This window comes from Phocoena sinus, chromosome 18, assembly GCF_008692025.1.
Source record: "Phocoena sinus isolate mPhoSin1 chromosome 18, mPhoSin1.pri, whole genome shotgun sequence".
NCBI classification, from domain to species: domain Eukaryota; kingdom Metazoa; phylum Chordata; class Mammalia; order Artiodactyla; family Phocoenidae; genus Phocoena; species Phocoena sinus.
Window position 1 is genome coordinate 7381533 of NC_045780.1, and position 18367 is coordinate 7399899.

The 18367-nt window shown below is 38.9% G+C and overlaps 1 protein-coding gene across 5 annotated transcripts in view; it reads left to right on the forward strand.

Moving 5' to 3' along the window:
* The first annotated feature begins 748 nt into the window (after positions 1-748).
* USPL1 (ubiquitin specific peptidase like 1) overlaps positions 749-18367 on the forward strand; it is a 39317-nt gene continuing 21698 nt past the window's right edge. The window contains exons 1-4 of one of the 5 annotated variants that reach the window (XM_032611331.1): positions 820-951; positions 9175-9340; positions 9857-9985; positions 15429-16074. In XM_032611331.1, the coding sequence (XP_032467222.1) occupies positions 9242-9340; positions 9857-9985; positions 15429-16074 (874 nt within the window). In that variant the 5' untranslated portion in view covers positions 820-951; positions 9175-9241. Of the gene's footprint in view, positions 952-9174; positions 9341-9856; positions 9986-15428; positions 16075-18367 lie in introns of all 5 variants that reach the window. The other 4 variants (XM_032611333.1, XM_032611332.1, XM_032611335.1 and 1 more) reach the window with 4 other exon arrangements.

Genomic DNA, 18367 nt, shown 5'->3' on the forward strand with positions numbered 1-18367 from the left:
ACGTCGGCCACTGCCTAGTAAGAATGGGTCCTGGAGAGCAAAGTCCCTGTGCTTCGGCTACTCCCCTTACCGTTAGAAGATCTGGGAGGGAGGAAAGGAGGAGATACACCCAGAATCCTGGTGGAAAAGCCCCTGGCCTCGCAGATGGGGTTTAGGGAGACAGGGAGGGGCAGCTCCGTGTATGGTGACCCTTTGTGAACACGCTCTGTGGCAGCTCGGCTCTCACCGAAGCTTTAGGAGAGCGGACTATGGGGTCCTCGCGCGGCCCGCCGTCGCGGTGACCTCGGCGCTGCAATGAGTCGCCGGCCAAGAGCCTCCATCGCACCCTCCGCCGGCTGGCGTGCCCTTCCCTCCTCCGCCGCCCGCCCGGCCGCCCACCCACCCACCCAAGTCACTCAGGGGCGCGTCGCCTTCCGACCCGGGCTCGCGCGGCCAGACCGCAACGAGACGCGTTCCGGTTTCTTTCCTCAGCGTAATCCCTCCGCTGCCGACCGCGCACTAGTTTTAATCACGCCCCACCCCCTGGCCGCCGGCGTCACCTCCGCCACTCGAGCGCTTTCCAGCAGCTTCCAGAAATGTCGCCACCCCAAACCCGCCACTCACATATGGCGGGCTCTGCAGCCACCGGCCCCGCCCCTAGTCGTCGCCGCAGCTGAAACTGCGACTGCGGCAGCCGGGAGGACAGCCACGCCTCTCTGCGGAGGCCTGACGGAAGTGCTCCCGTCCTCGCCTTCCCCACCACGCTTACGTCCTTTCAGGCCCCGCGCGGGGCAGGAAGGGGAACTCTTTAGCCGCGGACTCAAACCGGAAGCTGCTTTTCTAGCGGAGGGGCCGGTGGGGGAGGAGCAGGTTGAGGGGAACGTGGGCTAAACGTTGCACGCTGGTGTGGAGCTCAAGCTGGAACAGGAGTTTGGAGCGATCCGGCGCGAAGAAGGGGAGAACCCGCGGCAGGTAAGGGAGAAGACGGAGTAGTTTCCTTCAGCTCCTGAAATAGGGAAGGGGGACAGAGCTGGGGTGATCTATGGGATAGTTGCTCGCTGAAAGGAGGGGCTAGGCTGGCAGGGGGAAAGGATGGGAGTAGGTTCAGGTGGGAAGGCTTGGTGGTTAAGGTATTGGAATGGAGTCACAGATTCATTCGTTTGAACTCAGAGAGGTAAATGCAGAAGAGAAACCAGAGTCTCCCCCGCCCCCGCTTTCCCAAGGAGCGTGGAGATGGGGAGAATTAATGAAACCCTGATCATCCTAGGTTTCCAGGGTTGGGTTTTGCAAGTGACGTGTCTTAGTCTGTGGTTCTGGACGGCTGGGTTGGGTACCAGACAGGGCTGGGCACCGAAAGACGACCCCATTCCTCGGTTTCAAGTCTGTTGTGGCCTTACCTTTGACAGTTCGCGTGCTGAGCCCACTTGGTCTTGGAGGGAAAGCTCAAACGGGTATAAGGCCTTCTTCGAACAGCTGGTTCTCTGGGTTTCCCCATTTTGCACATAGGGCTGTGAATTAAGCTTAATTGCTTCTTTCGCTATCCCCAGAGCCAACTTCACACTTTGGTTGTGCTGTACCTGGGTCCCTACTGGGTTAGTAATTGACATTCGGGCTTTTGGAGCATCAGTAGATCACAGAAGTAATGAAAAGGGGGGGGCATCATGAAAAAGATGCGGAAGTTGAAGTGAAGTAGAGGAGGGTAAGGCTGGAAAACCAGTGGTCTCATAGTGCAGTGAGCTTTAGGTCATACTGAGCTGTTTGGACTTTCCTATAATCACACTGGAGTCAGTAGAGGATTTTAAGTTGAGTAGTGTCAGACTCAGACTTGTGTTATAGAAGCATCACTTTGGCATGATAGAGTGGGAATGGGATAGAAAGAGAGGTGGGGATTTGAGATGCTTCCAAAGAACTGTCTGTAGGATTTGATGACTTTCACTAAGTAAAGAAGAGGGAAGTGAAAGAGTAGAGAACCACTCAAAATTTTCATTTTCTTTTTTGTGTGCGTCGTGTGACATGCGGTATCTTAGTTCCCCAGTTCCCCGAACATGGATGGAACCCGTGCCCCCTGCATTGGGAGGACGGAGTCTTAACCATTGGACCACCAGGGAAGTCCCGAGAACCACTCAGATTTTCTAGTTTGTGTGTTTGTACGGATGGAGATGCCAAAATCTAGGTGAGATACAAACAAGAGGAGCAGAAATAGGTAATTTTGAAGGAAGGACAATGAAGGCGGTCATTTAGAAACAAGTTAAGTTGTAGGAATCAGCCCAGGGTTTTGTACATAGGACCAAGTAAATTGTATTTGAAAGACCTGAGTAGCCTACCTTTGATATTTTTTTAAGTGAATTTTCTTTTGGATGTTCAACCACCAACCTGCCTGTTTTTCCCATTGAATTGTTGGGTGATAGGATCAGGAGAGCAGATTTGAAGGCTCCTCATGTTTTACTTATGAGAGAGAGAGAGAGAGAGAACCAGCTGGAAAAGTTTTCTTAATCCCTCAGGTGGATGGAAATTTTCATCAAAATACATAGGTTACCAACTTCTCTTTTGAGAATACTGCATAATGATCCAAGCTATGCTGCCTATTTTCTGCATAAAGTATAAAATAGCACCAAATAGTGGTTACAATTTACTATGCGTCAGGTGCTAAGCATTTTACATGTATTATCACATTTAATTCTTAGAAGAAACTAACTTCACAAATAAATTTCTGAACCTAAAGCTCATGCTTTTATCCACTCTGGAACCAGAAGTTTGATACTTTACTATATAGTTGCCTTTAGTAAGTAGATTATAAACAGAACCAGCCAAAGTTAACAAATTAGTATTGTCTGTGAGGAGCTTAAAAAGAAAAAGTTATCACCACACTTGTTTTTACCCTTTTGGCAGTGGTTCTCAATGGGGTGATTTCCCCCCCTCCCCCTGGGAGGGGAGAGGAGGGAGGGACATTTGGCAATGTCTAGAGGCATGGTCACAGCTGAGGGGTGGGTGCTGTTGGCATCTAGCACATAGCGGTCATTGGTGCTGCTAAACATCCTCTTAACACGCAGGGCAGCCCTCACAACAAAAGAATTATCTGGTGCAAAATGTCGATAATCCTGTGGTTGAGAAACCCTGCTTTTGGATATTTCTTTAGGAATAGCATATTGACATCCACTGATACTTTTTTTTTAATATTTGAATTTTATTTTATTTATTTTATATACAGCAGCTTCTTGTTATCTATTTTATACGTTTTAGTATATACATGTCAATCCCAATCTCCCAGTTCAACCCACCACCTCCACCCCCCCACTACTTTCCCCCCTTGGTGTCCATACGTTTGTTCTCTACGTCTGTGTCTCTATTTATACCCTGCAAACCAGTTCATCTGTACCATTTTTCTAGGTTCGACATATATGTGTTAATATACTATATTTGTTTTTCTCTTTCTGGCCTCACCATGTATGACAGTCTCTAGGTCCATCCGTGTCTCTACAAATGACCCAATTTCGTTTCTTTTGATGGCTGAGTAATATTCCACTGTATATATGTCCCACATCTTCTTTATCCATTCCTCTGTTGATGGGCATTTAGGTTGCTTCCATGACCTGGCTATTGTAAATAGGACTGCAGTGAACATTGGGGTGCATGACTCTTTCTGAATTATGGTTTTCTCTGGGTATATGCCCAGGAGTGGGATTGCTGGGTCATATGGTAATTCTATTTGTAGTTTTTTAAGGAACCTCCATACTGTTCTCCATAGTGGCTGTACCAATTCCCATTTCCACCAGCAGTGCAAGAGTGTTCCCTTTTCTCCACACCCTCTCCAGCATTTACTGTTTGTAGATTTTTTGATGATGGCCATTCTGACCAGTGTGAGGTGATGCCTCATTGTAGTTTTGATTTATACTTCTCTGATGATTAATGATGTTGAGTATTCTTTCATGTGTTTGTTGGCAATCTGTATATCTTCTTTGGAGAAATGTTTATTTAGGTCTTCTGCCCATTTTTGGATTGGGTTGTTTGTTTTTTTGATGTTGAGCTGCATGAGCTGCTTGTAAATTTTGGAGATTAATCCTATGTCAGTTGCTTCAAAATATATGCAAATATTTTCTCCCATTCTGAGGGTTGTCTTTTCATCTTGTTTATGGTTTCCTTTGCTGTGCAAAAGCTTTTAAGTTTCATTAGGTCCCATTTGTTTATTTTTGTTTTTATTTCCATTTCTCTAGGAGGTGGGTCAAAAAGGATCTTGCTGTGATTTATGTCATAGTGTTCTGCTTGTGTTTTCCTCTAAGAGTTTTATACTGTCTGGTCTTACATTTAGGTCTGTAATCCATTTTGAGTTTATTTTTGTGTATGGTGTTAGGGAGTGTTCTAATTTCATTCTTTGATGTGTAGCTGTCCAGTTTTCCCAGCACCACTTATTGAAGAGGCTGTCTTTTCTCCATTGTAAATCCTTGCCTCCTTTGTTATAGATTAGTTGACCATAGGTGTGTGGGTTTATCTCTGGGCTTTCTATCCTGTCCCATTGATCTATATTTCTGTTTTTGTGCCAGTACCATACTGTCTTGATTACTGTAGCTTTATAGTATAGTCTGAAGTCAGGGAGTCTGATTCCTCCAGCTCCGTTTTTTTCCCTCAAGACTGCTTTGGCTATTCGGGGTCTATTGTGTTTCCATACAGACTTTAAGATTTTTTTGTTCTAGTTCTGTAAAAAATGCCACTGGTAATTTGATAGGGATTGCATTGAATCTGTAGATTGCTTTGGGTAGTATAGTCATTTTTACAATGTTGATTCTTCCAATCCAAGAACATGATATGTCTCTCCATCTGTTTGTGTCATCTTTGATTTCTTTCATCAGTGTCTTATAGTTTTCTGAGTACAGGTCTTTTTATCTCCTTAGGTAGGTTTATTCCTAGATACTATATTCTTTTTGTTGCAGTGGTGAATGAGATTGTTTCCTTAATTTCTCTTTCTGATCTTTTGTTGTTAGTGTATAGGAATGCAAGAGGTTTCTGTGCATTAATTTTTGTATCCTGCAACTTTACCAAATTCATTGATTAGCTCTAGTAGTTTTCTGGTGGCATCTTTAGTGTTCTCTACGTATAATATCATGTCATCTGCAAGCAGCAACAGTTTTACTTCTTCTTTTCCAATTTGTACTCCTTTTATTTCTTTTTCTTCTGTGATTGCCATGGCTAGGACTTTCAAAACTGTGTTGAATAATAGTGGCGAGAGTGGACATCCTTGTCTTATTCCTGATTTTAGAGGAAATGCTTTCAGTTTTTCACCATTGAGAATGATGTTTGCTGTGGGTTTGTCATATATGGCTTTTACTATGTTGAGGTAGGTTCCCTCTCTGCCTACTTTCTGGAGAGTTTTTATCATAAATGGGTGTTGAATTTTGTCAAAAGATTTGCTGCATCTATTGAGATAAACATATGGTTTTTATTCTTCAATATGTTAATCTGGTGTATCACATTGATTGATTTGCATATATTGAAGAATCCTTGCATCCCTGGGATAAATCCCAGTTGATTGTGGAGTATGATCCTTTTAATGTGTTGTTGGATTCTGTTTGCTAGTATTTTGTTGAGGGTTTTTGCATCTATATTCATCAGTGATACTGGTCTGTAATTTTCTTTTTTTGTAGAATCTTTGTCTGGTTTTGGTGTCAGGGTGGTGGTGGCCTCATAGAATGAGTTTGGGAGTGTTCCTTCTTCTGCAATTTTTTGGAAGAGTTTGAGAAGGATGGGTGTTAGCTCTTCTCTAAATGTTTGATAGAATTCACCTGTGAAGCCATCTGGTCCTGGACTTTTGTTTGTTCCAAGATTGTTAATCACAGTTTCAATTTCGTTACTTGTGATTGGTCTGTTCATATTTTCTGTTTCTTCCTGGTTCAGTCTTGGAAGGTTATACCTTTCTAAGATATCGTCCATTTCTTCCAGGTTGTCCATTTTATTGGCATACAGTTGCTTGTAGTAGTCTCTTATGATGCTTTGTATTTCTGGGGTGTCTGTTGTAACTTCTCCTTTTTCATTTCTGATTTTATTGATTTGAGTCCTTTCCCTCTTTTCCTTGATGAGTCTGGCTAAATGTTTATCAATTCTGTTTATCCTCTCAAAGAACCAGCTTTTAGTTTTATTGATCGTTCCTGTTGTTTTCTTTGTTTCTATTTCGTTTATTTCTGCTCTGATCTTTATGATTTCTTTCCTTCTACTAACTTTGGGTTTTGTTTGTTCTTCTTTCTCTAGTTCCTTTAAGTGTAAGGTTAGATTGTTTATTGGAGATTTTTCTGTTTCTTGAGTTAGGCTTGTATTGCTATAAACTTCCCTCTTAGAACTGCTTTTGCTGCATCCCATAGGTTTTGGATCATAGTGTTTCATTGTAATTTGTCTCTAGGTATTTTCTGATTTCCTCTTTGATTTCTTCAGTGATCCCTTGGTAATTTAGTAATGTATTGTTTAGCCTCTATGTGTTTGTGTTTTTTACGATTTTTTCCCTGTAATTGATTTCTAATCTCATAGCGTTGTGGTCGGAAAAGATGCTTGATACGATTTCAGTTCTGTTAAATTTACTGAGGCTTGATTTGTGACCCAAGATGTGATCTGTCCTGGAGAATGTTCCGTGTGCACTTGAGAAGAAAGTGTAATCTGCTGCCTTTGGATGGAATATCCTATAAATATCAATTAAATCTATCTGGTCTACTGTGTCATTTAAAGCTTGTGTTTTCTTATTAATTTTCTGTCTGGATGATCTGTCCATTAGTGTGAGGTGTTAAAGGTCCCCACTATTATTATGTTACTGTCGATTTCCTCTTTTATAGCTGTTAGCAGTTGCCTTATGTGTTGAGGTGCTCCTATGTTGGGTGCATAAACATTTGTAATTGTTATATCTTCTTTTTGGATTGATCCCTTGATCATTATGTAGTGTCCTTCCTTGTCTCTTGTAACATTCTTTATTTCAAAGTCTATTTTATCTGATAAAAGTATTGCTACTCCAGCTTTCTTTCGATTTCCATTTGCATGGAATAGCTTTTTCCATCCCCTCACATTCAGTCTATATGTGTCCCTCGGTCTGAAGTGGGTCTCTTGTAGACAGCATATATATGGGTCTTGTTTTTGTATCCATTCAGTAAGCCTGTGTCATTTGGTTGGAGCATTTAATCCATTCACATTTAAGGTAATTATCAATATGTATGTTCCTATTACCATTTTCTTAATTTTTGTGGGTTTGTTTTTGTAGGTCCTTTTCTTCTCTTGCCTTTCCTACTTAGAGACGTTCCTTTAGCATTTGTTGTAGAGTTGGTTTGGTGGTGCTGAATTCTCTTAGCTTTTGCTTGTCTGTAAAGCTTTTGATTTCTCTGTCGAATCTGAATGAGATCCTTGCTGGGTAGAGTAATCTTGGTTGTAGTTTCTTCCCTTTCTTCACTTTAAATATATCGTGCCACTTCCTTCTGGCTTGTAGAATTTCTGCTGAGAAATCAGCTGTTAACCTTATGGGAGTTCCCTTGTATGTTATTTGTCGTTTTTTCCCTTGTTGGTTTTGATAATTTTTTTGTGTCTTTAATTTTTGCGAATTTGATTACGATGTGTCTCGGCGTGTTTCTCCTTGGGTTTAACCTGCCTAGGACTCTCTGCGCTTCCTGGACTTGGGTGGCTATTTCCTTTACCATGTTAGGGAAGTTTTTGAGTATAATCTCTTCTTGGGTCCTTTTTCTCTCTCTCTCATCTCCTTCTGGGACCCTTATAATGCAAATGTTGTTGTGTTTAATGTTGTCCCAGAGGTCTCTTAGGCTGTCTTCATTTCTTTTCATTCTTTTTTCTTTATTCTGTTCCGCAGCAGTGAATTTCACCATTCTGTCTCCCAGGTCACTTATCCATTCTTCTGCCTCAGTTATTCTGTTATTGATTCCTTCCTAGTGTATTTTTCATTTCAGTTATTGTATTGTTCATCTCTGTTTGTTGGTTCTTTTTTCTTCTAGGTAGTTTGTTCTTTAATTCTTCTAGGTCTTTGCTAAACATTTCTTGCACCTTCTCAATCTTTGCCTCCATTCTTTTTCCAAGGTCCTGGATCATCTTCGCTATCATTATTCGAATTCTTTTTCTGGAAGTTTGCCTCTCTCCACTTCATTTAGTTGTTTTTCTGGGGTTTTGTCTTGTTCCATCATCTGGTACAAAGTCCTCTCCCTTTTCGTTTTGTCTGTCTTTCTGTGGCTTTCCTTTCACAGTCTGCAGAATTGTAGTTCTTCTCGCTTCTGCTGTCTGCCCTCTGGTGGATGAGGCTATCCTCCACTGATACTTTTCTAAAAAGCATTTTTATTTTTGAAATTATTCCTTGGCTTGAAAGGTGTGTAAAGTTTATACAGCGGGAAACAATAGCATAACTAGTTTTTAAAGTGAATCTGTGAGCCCCAGTTTCCTAGAAAGTGGTTGTCATAGAATCATGGATTCTTAGATTTGGGAAAGACTTTTGCTTGAAAGTGTTTTACAACATCCCTGTGAAGTGGTGATTCACTCTGCTTAAATTTCTCCTTTATCTTGTTTTCCTTGTATTTTAAATCCATATCTGAACCACTGTTAACAATTACTTTTCCCTTACACTGAGCTCCAGTTTCATAATTTCAACTTTACTAAATGTGATTCTACTCCATGGGTCTACACTCAAAACATTGTACAATTGACAGTGTTTATATTTTTGTTCCGTTACAGATTATTTACTTTAATGTAAAATAGTATTTTGTTCGCAGCTTTTATTTAAAAAGTAGCACTGTTCTCAGTTGGTGATGTATTCTTGGCAGTTGAAAGCAATAGGAATGTATGGGGTTCTTTTGTCCTTGTTAAGTAATGGCACAATGGATCTGTGTTTTATTTAAATGTTTTCTTGGTATAATGCTTACATATTTGTTTCAAGTTGTGTGTAGACTAAAAACTTAGGTTTTCAAGCTCTTGTCAATATATTTAAGTAATAGCTATCTCTATTACAAGTTTTGATAAATTTGTTTACAAATGAGTCTACTGTGAAGACTGGTCCTATTGCCAGTTTTTGCCCTCTCTCCACAAATTTGCTAGATCTTTAAATAAATTTAGGTATTTTGTTTTCACGTGAGATTACAATTTCAGAATATGTTTAACATAAGATATATAGTTCTCAAAATATACTTAATATGCATACATCTTATAAAAATTGTCTATTAACTTTTTTTTTTCCAGGGTTCATTGAAAAATCCTTAGTGATATTGACATGTTTCAAGTGACATAAATTAGCCAATGACTCGGAATGATGGATTCCCCGAAGATTGGAAATGGTTTGCCAGTGATTGGACCAGGGACTGATATAGGGATATCTTCACTCCATATGGTGGGGTATTTGGGAAAAGTTAGTGAACTTATTTTTTGCCTCAGTGCAAAGTTGGTTTTTTTCTCTCCTATTTTTAAGACTTAAATTTGGTTTTAATTTTACCAGTTAATTTAAACAAAATTGTATCTTCCACGGAAATCTTACAGTAATGGCGAAAGATTGTTCTCTGTTTACCTCTCTATGTTTTATTGATATGTAAAAGTAGAAATAAAACATAGACCGTATAGTTTACTATTTGAAAATGTTGAACGTATTTTCAGTGACAGTTGACATTACTTTTTTTCTTGCAGATAAAACTGATGCTATTTTTAACACTTAATTTAATATTTAAAACTAGAATATATTCTTTTTGGAACAATAGCTGTATTAAAGCCTATATGCATTTATTTTATTTGCTGTCTTTAAGATATCTTGCCAGGACACTTCTAGGTAAAAAGTGTACATTTTTTTTCTGGTTACTTTTCCATTTAACTTTTTGTAATTTTATACAATCTAGGAATGTCTATATTTTAATTTACTTTTTTTCTCTTTTAGAATTATGATTCATCTAAAGTACCGTCAGATGGGTATTGCCCTGCTTGTAGGACAAAGGGAAAATTAAAAGCCTTAAAGACTTACCGAATTAGTTTTCAAGAATCTGTCTTTTTGTGTGAGGATCTGCAGGTAAAGTATTAATCTTAGATGGTATTGAAGTTTTCGCCTTTTGCTTTTCTCTTCAGTGTTTAAATTTGTACTCATTTTGTAGTTTTTAGATTGTATGTTTTTAATATGTAGTTAGTCTCTAGATCTGTCTGGTATATAATTTTAAATATTTTATTTTGCCACTTGATTTCCTGAGTTATTACATGAAGATGTTTGTTTTTATTGTCATTAGACTTGTGAGAAGAGAGAATGTATTTCAAGATTTTTTTTTTAAACCTTGTGGGGCTCCTTTTAGCTGTTGTTATTCTCATGTGTTGTTTATTAACTTTGGGACTTATTGAAAAGGTTATTAGTCTCTAAATATTATGTACTTAAGGCTCTAAATATCTTAGAATTATAGTAATTTGTACCCACTGGCACAACTTTTTACACAGGAGCTCGTTAAATTCCATAATACTCTATATTTTACTGTCCTTGACAACTTATGAAACTGTCATATACATACTTAATTCTCAAAACTTTGCAAGGTAGGTATTCCCATGTTATGAATAAGAAAACAGATGCAGAGGGTTTAGGAATACAACATCTTCATAAAGCAGCAAAGCAGTGATTGGAATACAGTCTTCTAATGTCAGATATGTATTATTCCAGGTAAACTAGCAGTTCATCAGAATGACTTGGAAAACTTTTAAAAAATTTCTGGGTCTCACCTAGATCCTTATTCAATAGAGTTGGCCCAGAATTCTATAGTTTTATAACTTTTATAAACTGTCTGATGATCAGCCAGTTTTGGAAAATACTAGACTATATTATACTGTTGGTGGTAGATACTTTTGTTGGGTAACACTTGAAGAAAATTTCAGGTATTCTTACAAATAGAGATAAATTATTTTTTTGCATTTATGCAATAAATATTTATTTGTGTGTCACCATGTTGGCACTGTTTCAGATGCTAGGATACAGTGAATAAAACAAAAATTTCTTGCTCTCAACAAGGCTATGTTCTAGATTGGGAAAGAAAATAAAAAAGGAAAGCATACTTTTTTGTGTGAGGTAATGAAAAGTGCTGTAGAGAAAAATAAAGCCACAGGGACTGGAGTATCAGAGAGTGGGTAATTTGCAATTTTAAATAAAGTATAGGAGGAAACTTAATTGAGAAAGTGACATTTGAGCAAAGATCTGAAAGAGATGAAAAGGAACAAGTCCTGTGGATACCTGAGGAGTGAGCCTTCCAGGTGGGGAGAGTAGCAGATACAAGGTCCTGAGAGAGCGGAGCCTGCCTGTCCATGTTTGTGCTACTGCAGGGAAACCAGCAGAGCTGGATCGGAGTGAGTGAAGCAGAATAAGGGAAGATAGGATGGATCCAGTAAAGCCTTGTAGGCCGTTTGCTGGCTTTTACTATGAAATAAAGAACCATGGTAGGGTTTTTTTTTTTTTTTTTTTTTTTTTTTTTCCGGTACGCGGGCCTCTCAGTGCTGTGGCCTCTCCCGCTGCGGAGCGCAGGCTCCGGACGCGCAGGCTCAGCGGCCATGGCTCACGGACCCAGCCGCTCCGCGGCATGTGGGATCTTCCCAGACCGGGGCACGAACTCGTGTCCCCTGCATCGGCAGGCGGACTCCCAACCACTGCGCCACCAGGGAAGCCCCCCATGGTAGGGATTTTGACAGAGGAGTGACATGATCTGGTTTTCATGTTAAAAAAAATGTGATGGGCAAGATCTGAAGCAGGGAAATGGTTGGGAGGCAGTTGTAGTATTCCAGGGAGAGCAAGTAGTGGCCAGGTTGATGAGGCATGGTTGGATTCTATATGTATTTTGATAGTTAAAAGGATATGCTGAAAGAGTGGGGTACATGGTAGGAAAGGGAGGAATCAAGGATGATCCCCAGATACTTGGCTTGAATAATTGGAAGAATGGAGCTGCCGGTTGCTGAACTGAGAAAGACTTTGGGAAGAGGAAGATCTGGGGGAAAGATGAGATCAGGAGCAATCAAGCTTGAGGCGTCTATCTAATAACTGGGTATATGGAGTAAACAGTTGGATCTATGTGTCTGGTGTTAGGTGGAGAGTCTAAGATTGGATATATACATTTGGGAGTCATCAGCAAACTTACATGAACTTACATGGTTCAGTAAGTAATTGAACCATGAGGCTGGGTGAGTTTGCCAAGAGTGTGGATAAAGAGCTGCAAAACTGAGCCCTGGAACACTCCAGCATTAAAAAGTTTCGGAGGTGAAGTAGAACCAGCAAAGAAGTGAGACATGGAGAGTGAGGTAGGCGTAATCTCAGGAAGCAAAGTATATTGTCCTGGATGTCAAGTGAAAAATATTTAATGAAGGAAGGAATGATATACTGTCAATTCCAGTGAGAACTCAAGGTGGCTGAGGACTCAACTCACCATTGACTGGAGTGTCATGGGGGTCCTTGCAGGCCTTGAATTAGAGTGGTTTTGGTAAAGTAGTAGTGGTAAAAGCCTGATTGGAGTGAGTGATGGAAAATGGGAGAGGAAGAATTGAGAAATATAGACGTGAGGTAGTACCTGGAGGGAAAAGTTTTACTTCTGTTTGTTTTTAAGTTGGGAAAAATAGCAGCATGTTTGTACACTGGTTATATCCAGTAGCGAGGGAAAAATAGGAGAAAGTGTCACAGAATTGCTGGAGGGATATCCCTGGAGCAAATGACGGGCTCTATTGCACAAGGGGAGGGCTTGACTTGAGGAGACTTGACAGCTCAGCTCATCTGTAACACCAGACTCTACAGAGTTTACTAATTAACTAGCTCAGAATAAAGTTGTAGAATTGTGAGCACTGGAAAGAGAGAAAAATAAAACTTACTGATTCTAGAAGAAAATTACTTTTTTCCCTCTTCTGAACAGTACGTGATATTTCAGCAGAGTTCTTTAACCAAGGACTACCAGAATAGAGAAGTCTCTGTTCTCAGAACAGTGGTTTTAACTATTATGGTTAGATGTGTTTTTTGCATTTTTAGTTTTTGAAGCATTATTTTTTAAGCAATGAGGAAAAAAAATAACCAAGACTTTCAAGTATATACTTTGCAAATGTAAAAAAAGAACTTTAGGGTAATTATTGATCTAGTTTTTAGAAAATGTTCTAATCATCAGTAAGAGCCCAGTATATTTTATGAAGTACATTGGTTTACACCAGGAGTCAGCAAACTCTTTGTATATTACCCACTGGCTAAGAGTGATTTTTGTTGTTGTTGTTTTTAATTAAGTAGGGGTGCTGGTGGGATGTGCACACCATGATTTTGACTCTGCTTGAGAATGGTAAAGGTTTTTTTTTAATTTTTTGCCTTTAAAAAAAAAAGTAAAAATTTTTTTAATTGTTAAAAAAACATAAAATTTACCATCTTAACCTTTTTTTTTTTTTTTTTTTTTGCGGTACGCGGGCCTCTCACTGTTGTGGCCTCTCCTGTTGTGGAGCACAGGCTCCGGATGCGCAGGCTCAGCGGCCATGGCTCACGGGCCCAGCCGCTCCACGGCATGTGGGATCTTCCCAGACCGGGGCACGAACCCGTGTCCCCTGCATTGGCAGGTGGACTCTCAACCACTGCGCCACCAGGGAAGCCATCTTAACCATTTTTAAGTGTACAGTTCAGGAGCGTTTGCTATATTTCACATTGTTATACAACATATCTCTAGAACCTTTTCATCTTACGAAACTGAAATTCTGTACCCGTTGAATAACAACTTCTCTTTGTAGCCCAGGCAACTACCATTCTACTTTGTCTCTATGAATTTGACTACTCTAGGTACCTCATATAAGTGGAATCATACAGTTTTTGTCTTTTGTGATTTTACTTAGCATAATGTCCTCAAGGTTTATCCATATTGTCGCATATGACAGGATTTCCCTTTTTAAGGCTGAATAATATTCTATTGTATGTATATACCACGTTTTCTTTATCCATTTGTTTGTCCATGAACATTTGGTTTGCTTCTACCTCTTGGCTATTGTGAATAATGCTGCAGTGAATATGGGTGTGCAAATATCTCTTTGAGGTTTTGTTTTCAATTTTTTTGGATGACTCTGAATACAAAATTACTGCTATTGATTTTTAAAGTGTTCTCTGTCTTCTGACATGTGGTAGGACTAAGGAAATAATCTCAAGGTATAAAGTTGAGGGTCAAGTTGTTAATTGATGGTGATCGCACAGCTAGTTGGTAACAGGAAAATCAAGAACTTGTCCTATTAAACTAAAGAATTTCGAAGTAAGTACAGTATCATGCATATAGTGTTCGCTTGTATAGAAAATGCTGTACTTTAAATGAGAGCATTTCAGTTAGTTGTTGCTGTGAAGTGAACCATCTCAAAACTTAGTCACTAAAGTAACTTAATGGCTTCACTTATGATTCTGTGGGTTGACAAGGCAGTTCTTACACTTCACATACTGTTGGCTGGGACAACTAAAATGTACACATGGCAGGCTGTGGATGCTAGCTGCCAGCTGGGAGCTCAACTCAGGTAGTCAGCCAGGATCTCACTTCTTTTCCGTGAGGTCTCTCGGTGAGGTTAATTGGGACCCTTACAGTGTGATGGCTGGGACTAAGAAAGATTGTGCAGAAAGAGGGCTCCAAGAGGGCAAGCCCAATAAGCCAGTGCTTATTGAAGCATGGGCATCCTGGTTGCTAATGTCCCATTAAAGCTAGTCACGTGGCCAAGCCTGAGGCTGTGTGGCAGGGGGCTGATGGTACAAGGGCATGAGTATCTGGAGGTATAGTTCTTTAGTTCACTAGAGGCCACCAAGGGAGCAATCTACCATACTTGTGTAGAAGAAAGCATATTTTAAATGAGGGCACACGGTATGTAGATTTCTTGCATTCGTCTTAGAATTTTCACACTTAGGGAAAATTCATTGATTATTTTAGTGATTTGTTTACTCTTGATATTTGCCTGAAATTGTGTTCATGCATGGTGAAGTTATTAAAATTCAGCCAGTTTGATTCTTAGACCCAATATGGGTGTAAAATTGATATGCTGATGTGCTCTCAGATTAATACTCAGTTTCAAAACTGAGAAACGATACAGATTACTCTGTGCAACTTTTTTGGTTTGAAAATACTTTTCTCGTTTTTAATGCTATGCAGTGTACCTGTCTTAAAAAGAATAATACACTCATAAAATGTTGGAATTTTTAATTCACTCAACATTAGATTCTTTATTAAAGCAAAGTTATGTACATTTTCCTTGCTAGCTTACTCTAGAGTAACTCAGATTACGCCCTTGATTGTTCAGATTAACTAGGAAAAATTACTCTTTGGGGACGAAATTTTTGATTAAATAGCTGTTTATCCCTGGTTCCTTCAAATTTAGATTGATAATATTGTATACCCTCTCAGGTCAAAGTAATGCTAAAATTTTATACATATTTTTCATGATGTAGAATCTGTGAAGTTAAAGCTTGAGCTTATTTGAATTTTTAGTTTTTGTTATTTTTTTCTTTCTAGTGCATCTATCCCTTGGGCTTTAAATCACTTAATAACTTAATTACTCCTGATTTGGAAGATTGTCACACTCCAAATAAGCCTCAAAAAAGAAAGATCGTGGAAACCAACTATAAAGAATCACCTCTTTTAGCAAATTCCAAAAAGACTAAAAATCATAATGGTATTGATGGTGAACAAGTTTTGAACAGTAAACATAATGAAGAAGAGTATGATGAAACCTCATCAGACTTACCTGGTTTACTACACGGTGGTCAACAGAATCCAATTAGGACAACTGATTGCTTGGAGCAGAATGAGATTTTGGAAGCTGATATTGTTGACATGGCTGCTGAAGAAGATTCTACTGTGGTTGATGTTTCTGGAACTGCAGGGACTGCCCCTCAAAATGAAGGATGCACATCTGAACTGGAAATGCCGTTGGAGAGCAAGCATACCTCATTTTGCCAGACTTCATGTGTCCAGTGGAAAAATGCATATGCTCTCTGTTGGTTAGACTGTATCCTGTCAGCATTGGTGCACTTGGAAGGGCTGAAAAACACTGTGACTGACCTATGCTCTAAAGAGGAGTCTGTGTTCGGTCAGTTGTTTACCAGGTATAATCAAGCCAATGAGTTTCTGCACACCAGTCAGTTGGATGGAGTTAAAGGTTAGTAATAACATTTTATTTCTCTTTAATTTTTAAAGAGGTTAATGTTGAACGTTGTAGCACGCAAAAAGATGCCATCAGTAGCTTTTGTTTTACGTAGAACCTCGGAGCAAGGAGCATAGGGACCGAGTCTGTCATGAAGCTTGAGTGAACACCAGTTGTGTTATCATGACTGCCCAAAAGGCAGTCTTTTTCAAAAACTAAGAGTAAAGAATAAAGAGGCTATGGCTGTATCTTAGCTGTCAGGGTAATGGTGGTCAACATAGAGTACATCAAAGTACAACTTTAAGTTTTTGAGTTGCCGTAAAGCAGAATAAAGAAGTAAATACAAACCATCCATAATCCCACTATATTTTTATTTTCTATAAAATAGGATACCCATGAACCCAAGATAAATTAAAATATTTCCAGTGACTTGCATCTACCTATGTGTTCCTCCACATCCCATCATCTACCTCCCCCAAAGTTAATCATTATCCTGACATGTGTTAGATCAATATATTATATCATTTCTTGTTTTTTAATAGCTTTTCCTACATATATATGGCTAAGCAATATATTGCCTAATTTAATGTTTTGAACTTTATAAAAAAAGACATACTGTACAGTATTTCTTCTGGGACTTTTTATTTTTTTTATAAAGATTTATCTATGCTGGTTGTACTGCTTGTATTTGTGTTTCATTGATTTTTGTTGCTATATGATATTTCCAGTTCGTAAGTATATCAGTCTGTAAGTACATATGTGTATTTATTCATCTGTCATTCGGTTGTTTTTTGCAATTGTAAATACTGCTGCTGTGACTATTCTTAGGCAAGTCTCCTGGGGCACAAGAGTTTTTCTTGGATATACCATAGGATAGACTCTGAGTTCAGATTTACTAGATAATGGCTAATGGTTTTCCAAAGTGGTTGTACCAGTCTACTCCCATTAGCAATGTAGAAGAGATTTTCCTAATCCATATTTCCGCCCTTGGTTTTTTTCACACATGGTGATTTTTGCAATTTGAATGATATATAAAATGGTTTGTGGTCTTGATTTGCTTTTCCCAGATTTTAAAGAGGTTGAACAGCTCTTTGTATGTAAATTGACCCTCTGTTCCCTGTGTGAAGCCTGTTTGTGTCTTATCCCTGTTTGTTGTATTGTCATGTTCTTATTGATTTGTGTGAGTTTTTGTATGTCCTTGTTGCTATATTTATTCAGACAGGTTACCGAATCTCCCACTTCGTATCTCATGTTTCTACTTTTTTAAAGATATCTTTTGATGACAGAAATTGTTACTCTTTCCTTTTATAGCTAGTAATGTCTGTGGTTTTAAAAAGAAATGTTTCCTTTCTCCAAGATCAGAAAGTCATTTACCTCTGTTTTCACTGAGAAGTCACAGAGCTTTGCTTTTTACGTTGAAATTCTTAGTTCAACTGGAGGTAATTGTGTCTGGTATGTGGTAACGTTTCATTTTTTTCCATTGCATAGCCAGTTTTTCTAGCTCCACCTTTTTCCTCAATTGATCTGCATTGCCCCCTTTGTCATATAACATTCTATGTATGTGTGCAGCTGTTCCTTAACTCTGCTTTGTTTTCTTGGTCACTTTATCTGTCCCTGCACCAATACCACACTTTTAATTATTAGGGCATCTTAGGTCTTGCTATCCTCATCTTTATTCAACTTGACTTTGATCATGCAATCTTTTATACAGATCTTATACATTGTTTCCCCATTGTTGACTATTTTTCTGTCTCTGTACCAATGCCATACTCTTTAATTATCATGGCTTTTGGGGTTTTGGTATCTGGTAGGTGGAGAATCCTAACCTTTATGCAGTTTGACTTCGGTTGTGCAACATTTTACTTTATTAGTATACTCTTATACATTGTTTCCCCATTGTTAACCATTCAGGCTACTTATCATTTTTTTTTTTGCTATTATGTGTAAATACTGTGGCAGATATCCCTGTATCCTTTGAATCCATTGCTGATTATACCCTAGAAGGGATGTTAAAATATTTATATAAAGGGTAGCCCCCACTCGCTGCAACTAGAGAAAGCCCACGGGCAGCAACAAAGACCCAACACAGCCAAAAGTAAATAAATAAAATAAATAAATTTATATTAAAAAAAAGAAGGGGATCCCCTTGGGGATCCTTTAAAAAAAAAAGAGTCTTTCTAAATGGCTTTCCGAAGGGTTATACCGACATAATAATTCCATTTTCATATGTAGAAATAAACATCCCAGAACACTGTAATCACCTTTGCGTAGAAACGTTTAAAAAGTTGTAATTTTTTTAGATAAAAAA